A 6479-nucleotide genomic window follows, 5' to 3' on the forward strand; every position below is an offset into this window, starting at 1 on the left:
TAATTTAAAAGAAGATGATTATATATTCAGGCCTGGTGACCTTAGCACATGTGAGACAAAGGCAGCAGGTCGGGGGGGGGCGAACTTTAAGGAATTCAAGACCATCTAGGCTACAAAATGAGACTCTGTCTTGACCACCTACCTCTAAGAAAAGGTAAGTTAAAAATGCAGCTCACAAACCCAGTCTGACAGTGTCCTCATAAGAGGAATTTAGACCCAGAAAACTTGAGAGATGTGTACATACAAACGAACACCACATGGACCATGAAATGGCAGCCACCGTGAAGAGGTGGATACCAACCTGCCAACACCTTGGTTGTGGATTTTAGCCTCTAGAACCATGAGAAAATAATTTCTGCTGTCTATGTCACACTGTTATCTCAGCCCTAGCATGCCAAAATAGCCAAACTGAGGTTGTTAATAAAATATAAAGTAAAATAAACCCAAATAGTGTGTCCTAAATACATCTGTCCTCTAGGATGTTACTGTTGTCCAAGAAACCCACTGCTCTGACTGGTGCTTTTGACATGTCCTTCTTTGTGTCCAGAGGTCCCTAAGTACATAGAATAGGGCTGTTATCACTTTTATTTGTGACCTTTTAGATATTTGAGGACCTACAAACAACACATTCTCTACTTTAACTTTTTTTTGCCATAAACTAAGCAACTTAGTCCCTCCAAACCATTTGCTAAACTTTTAAACACAGCTAATAGGCTGTTGCCCACTCAGCACAAATACACACACACACACACACACACACACACACACGGGCAAAGGTATACATACTTACACATGGACCAAAAAGACTTAAAGATTTAAAAGCTCCAAAATTTAAAAGAATATATTAGTGCTTTCTTCTCACAAAAATATTGATTAAGGTCACATCCATCACAAAGCTATGCGAACCTCAACCCAGCCATATATATTTCCTCATTTATTGGAAAGCACGACATCCTGAGGGCCGACTATATATGGAGAGGGTGCTTTCTTCTCCGTGACTAACACATGCATTAATCATCTTTCCTCTTGCAGGTGTTTAGATACATCAAACAACTGCTATAGATGTGCCTCCCTGATGAGGGATGCCTTCCTATCAGGAAACACTCCTCTTCTCATCCTACATCAGGGCATAAATACAACAGACCTTGTTTTCCACACAGATTCCCATTTCTTTCACACCCAAGCATATGCTAAGAGCGCTCAACCGACACTCTTCCTTCAGCTCTGAGAGGTGTCTTGAAACATTTTTAGCTTACCAAACACAAGGCAGAGGAGAATCTGTTTCTTTACTCAAGGATAACCATCTTCAACCGCTTATTTATTCTGCAGATGGAAACCTATAGATTGAAATAGACACATTTTCATTCTAAAATTGGCATTTCTGTGCCCATTAGTTAGAAGGTGTAACCATTGTGTTGGAAAAACAACCACCTAGGAAATTATACACTGTCCTGATGTTCAAACCAAGATCACATTAAGATTTGAACATATATAAAGTTAAACAACAGAGGAAGAATGTTAGTCTATAGAAACAGGACCACGTGTAGGAAAGACAAGACATGATAAAACAATGTGGCCAGAAAGGTCTTATGATATATAAGCAGAAGATCCATCCCCGTTTAAAGATGCAAGGAAAACAGCTGATTAAAAAGTCTAGAACTGTGCGGTGTGGTACCTGCAGCAGCTACAGCACCATAGCTACTTATGTCAATGAAGGGTAAATCAGATTAGACATTCTGTTCCCCAGTTTTACTAGCCACATTTGAAGATCTCAGTAGTCACATGTGGCTAATTAATCCCAGGTGAGACAGCATGGAGGAAGAAATCACCATCATCAGAAAACTCTATTGGACAGTGTTAGTCTGGAGAACTCCTTTTGGCATCTTGTTAGACACCAGGCTCTAAAAAGGTCAGGAGTTGAACAGCATGCCTGCCAACTGTGACAATCTATGGTGGGAGAAAGAGAGGGGGGGGGGTGAGAGAGAGGAAAAAAAAAACACTCCAAAATAGAGTTACTGTGGTCCAGTATTATTGACATTTGTAACCCAAGAAATATACTTACAGGGGCAAAGAAATGTCAAGCTAAAGCCAGAAAAGAGTTAGGAAATACCACTTAAACACATCACCACTCACATTTAAACATTTGTAAAGTTACCAGCTTCTCTCCATCCGCTTACTTCCTGCGTAGAATGTCCCTCCATTACAACATGTTTGAACATTTATTTAAACAACTAGAACTACAATCAAAATTTAAAAAAAATTCAGACTCTTACCAGGTTACAAAAAAAGGCAAGAATTTTATTTTAAACAAATCCTCAGTTGTATAACATACCATTTCCATATCTAAATCAAAAAACCCATAATAATAATTCAAAGGAAACAGAGGGCTTCCATAAAAACATATTTTCTGAGTGCTACTCTTGCCTAATTCTTTAGCTAAATACATGGTGGGTGGGAAAGATGGAATATGGCACTTAAATAAATAAGAGCAACGAGAGGAAAATTGTCTCAGTCCAAACAACAGGTTTTGAACCTTTGGTATATGTCTCAAATAAATATCCATAAACACATCTTAGCCGATATTGTTTACCTCCAGGTTTGTTAAGCCAGTGACTGTGTGCATGTGTGTGTGCTTCAAAAATAACTGATGATATAATAAGTTGGGGTTGACATGGGCTGATTAAGGTCTCTGGTGTGAGCACACAGGTAAGTTCAAACCATGGCAAAATGATGTGCAGCTGTGTAGCACAAAACTAGGTAAGAAAATGAATAAAATCTACCAGTTAGAAATTCTGTGGCTTGAGTAGATACCCTCCACTTCAACAACAACAACAACAACAGCAATAACAACAACAAAAAACCAACACATATTTTTAATTCTATCCACAGCCCATAAGCTAGAAGGCAGAAACATCCCAAAGCTCATAAACACATGCTCAACAGTGAAATGACCACCTCACAGAAGTGTTGTTGAAATTCCCTCCCTCCCATCCCCCACCCCTAATAAACAGCACCAGTGCAATTTGAGTTTTAAAAAATTGGAAATATTGAGACATTCCTAAGGTTTTCATAATGACCAAGAGCCAGTCATATGGGGCTCTACTGCAAACCTCTGCCCTGGCAAGTCTCCAAAAAGCACCCCATGTAATTCCCTCTAGCTTGCAGATGAACTGTGTTAGGGCTAATATAAGGCCAGATCAAGGAAAAAGAAAAGCTGGCATGCTATCCTGGGTTTGAGGGAAAGGGGCATGCTGATGGGGGAGAAAGATCCTCTGGGATTTTTTTTTCTGCAGCCCAGGACAAAGGTATGTGCTGAGATGGGTCACAAATTTTATATCAATGAGTGTTTGACTCATGCCATTCACCAGAATACAGAGCTCAGCAGAGCTAAATCTTTCTTGGCAGCTGTGCCAGTCCGCTATTGTCAGAAGCAGGAAGGGCCATTAAAGAGAACGGCCCAAGGAGTCCAGCTCAGCCATCTCCTCGCTTTACCCAGTTGTCTCTGTAGAACTGATGGTGTGACATATGATGTCAGTTCTACCTTTCTTCTTTGTTGATGACGACCTCTTAGTATCTGTATCCTAGACCTTGACAGCGAGCATCAGTTAGGGCAGATCTGTCCACCCTTGAGTCATCATCATCTGCATCGGGGCTACTTGCCACCCAGCAGGCCTTCCCTACGCCTGCCCTTTCACACATAGGCAGAATCACTAGATTGAGTCCTGCCAAAATTGGGAACACTAACTCGAGGCAGGTCTTTGTTACGTATCTCATAGACCGACTTCCTCTTGGCCTGGGCCCCCCGGACAGCCAATTTGATCTTCCGCCATCCTAAATGGTTAAGTTCAGCCAGATTGAGCACCACACAAATGCCGCTCACAGCAAACATGAACACCAGAAAGACCGTCTTCTCAGTAGGTCTAGACACATAGCATTCCACCTCCTTGATGCAGGGGTAGCGGTTACACTCATACAACCCTGGGACACTGAAGCCATACAGAAAGTACTGGCCCACCAGAAACCCAATCTCCAGAGCATTTCGGAACACCACTTGGATGATGTAGAAGCGGGAGATACCTTCCTGTCTGCGGAGCTTGGACCTAGCTGCTGTGCGCAACCCCGATGGGTGTGGAGTCAGCTCTTTAACCTCTAAGCAATCTGGTTCTGTCTCCTTGCTGGTAGTCTCTGTGTTCTGCAGCACTCCATTGACAATGGCATTTTGCAACTTCTTATCTTCTCGCTTGCTCCCACTGCCCCCACCCCCAGTTCCTCCAGGTACCCCTATAGACTCAGCAGGGTCTCTGTCCAGGGCTAGGAAGACAGTAGAGTACCGGCGTTCTCGCTGCTTGGCGGATTGGTGCACAGAATAGGTGATGAAACAGAGGCTGGGGGTGCACACCATTATGATCTGGAAGACCCAGTAACGTATGTGGGAGATAGGAAAGGCGCGGTCATAGCAGGCCTGGTTGCAGCCGGGCTGCAGGGTGTTGCACACAAACATGGTCTGCTCATCATCGTACACCGTCTCTCCCACAATGGCCACAATGAGTATCCGGAAGATCACCACCACAGTCAACAGGATCCTGAGCAGAGGGAGAGGAGGGAGGAGAAAGGTTCTCATAGGCTAAGTCACTGATGGGAAGTCCCTGTCCTTTCCTTTTCTGTTTCAGTGTTTACCAGTCTTTGGACAGGGGAGCTGTCCACCCTTGTGTGGTACTGAACTGAGAACCTGCAAAACAATTTTATCTCTTCCTTTTCTGCTTGGTGCTGGGAAGCTTGGAATACTTCATATTGCAGGAATACTGCATCTGCACAGTTTCATACATTGCTTATGGCCCTTTTGTAATATATGTATATCATATATATATATGTATATTTCAGCTCTATGCAAAGAATGTCTAGAGACTCTAAATACACCTTTACTCTGGCAAATTCATGCAGAATCCTTCACAGAGGGTGTGTGTTTGAGGGTCTACATCTGGGATGAGTATTGATCCTTATGTGTGTAAGTCATAGTCTCAACATATAGAACTTAAATCTCTATAAAAAACAGTTATAAATACAAAATTCACATATCTATAAACATAGCTGTAGGTAGCTATAAATATGAAGAAATGACTATATACCCATATACATACATATATTAATATATACATACACATAGATATTCACAAAAGAAGTCAGCTATGTGTGTGGCTCTCTAACACTAAGTTTTAACGGAGGATATTGTCTAGCTTAATAAATATCTGTTAAAGAATGATGCATCTGCTGTGATGAGCAAATCCATCTCCCCACTTGCCCTTCTCTGTCCAAATGCAATTCTGCCTTCCTTGTAGATTCTATTTAGGGAACCAGATGGAGATTGCCGCTGACTCTGGAGAGTGGGGGTACCAGAACTGAGTCCACAAGTCCTTTTCTGATGAGGGAAGCGTGAATCCCCTCCCCCTCCCGTGGTGCTTTATAGAGAAAGTATGGGGGAGCTGGTCAGGAGTAACTGGAGGAGGGGGGCGTCACTGGGCATCGGGTAATCCCTTAATGCAGGCAACACTGGCACTTGGACAGAGCATGGGAAGGAGGCAGAGGGTTGGCTGGGGGTCTGGGGGTCGTTAGAGACGGGAGAAGGTATTCCCGAGGGCCGCCCGACGGGCCCGCTGACGGCTGGCTTGGTGCCCTTACCTCCCGATCATAGTGGAGTGCTGCTGCACCGCGGCTTCCAGCAGCCTCTCCAAGATGGTCCATTCCCCCATCGCTGTGCATCCGGAGGCAGCAGACAAAGACTGGGCAGTACCGGGCACGTTCCTGGTCCTGGCCCCTCCCCGGGCCTTACCTCCTGACCGGGGGCGAACTGCCCCCAATTAACGAAGCAAACAAAAAATGTTTAAAAAAAAAATCCACGAGCCCCTCCCCCTTTTATTGCACTTAAAAGAGGGGAGTAGAGGGGAAGCAATCTATGTGAGTCCCGACCAATGGGGCCGCTGGCGCGGTGCGGAAGAGCTGGCCAGCACCTCCGTGCCGTCCGGGGGTCAGGTTGACTCCTGCAGTCTCCGGGCGAGGGGCGGGGCCGGGTGGCAGCGTGCAGGTGGCCGAGCGCCTGCCCGCGGGAGACCGGTCTTTGAGCTGCGGTCCCCACGATCTTGCGGTATGAGGGAGGGTCGGCGCACCGGCCCCAGAGCCTGTCACTGGAGCGGGCACCTGGCGCTCCCGCGCTGCGGCGCGCAGAGCTGGCTGCGGGGCTGGGGAATCCGCGGCCACCGCCTCTAATCCGCCCTTAAGTAGTCTCTGCCTGCGTCACGCCAGGTCGGCGGAGGGGAGCAGAGCGCGGCGTGCCGCTGTCGCCCAGCGTCGGAGCCCGAGGGGCCGCGGCCGCGCGCCGCAGGGGGGAGGAGACGGTCTGGAGTTCCCCGCCGCGCCGGGGATGGGGAGGCCGATGACTGCAGCTCCCCTCGGGGCTTCTGGGGCGCCCAGGTAACCTCACCTGC

General features: G+C 46.1%; 1 protein-coding gene across 1 annotated transcript; it reads right to left on the minus strand.

The window, feature by feature from the left end:
- Positions 1–2287: 2287 nt before the first annotated feature.
- On the minus strand, positions 2288–5884 carry Gjd2 (gap junction protein delta 2). The gene is made up of 2 exons (XM_051144343.1): positions 5677–5884; positions 2288–4583 (listed from the first exon to the last, which is right to left on the minus strand). Exons 1-2 carry the CDS (start codon positions 5745–5747, stop codon positions 3692–3694), a joined length of 963 nt encoding a protein of 320 aa, XP_051000300.1. The 5' UTR covers positions 5748–5884; the 3' UTR covers positions 2288–3691.
- Between the last annotated feature and the right edge of the window lie 595 nt (positions 5885–6479).

Source organism: Acomys russatus, chromosome 4 (genome assembly GCF_903995435.1).
Source record: "Acomys russatus chromosome 4, mAcoRus1.1, whole genome shotgun sequence".
Taxonomy (NCBI): Eukaryota; Metazoa; Chordata; class Mammalia; order Rodentia; family Muridae; genus Acomys; species Acomys russatus.

Excerpts from the sequence above, each read along its gene's own strand:
- Gjd2 (XM_051144343.1), bottom strand. The coding sequence starts at position 5,747 with ATGGGGGAATGGACCATCTTGGAGAGGCTGCTGGAAGCCGCGGTGCAG. Across the intron at positions 4,584-5,676 it reads CACTCCACTATGATCGGGAG|GATCCTGTTGACTGTGGTGG; the intron begins GTAAGGGCACCA and ends CCCTCTGCTCAG.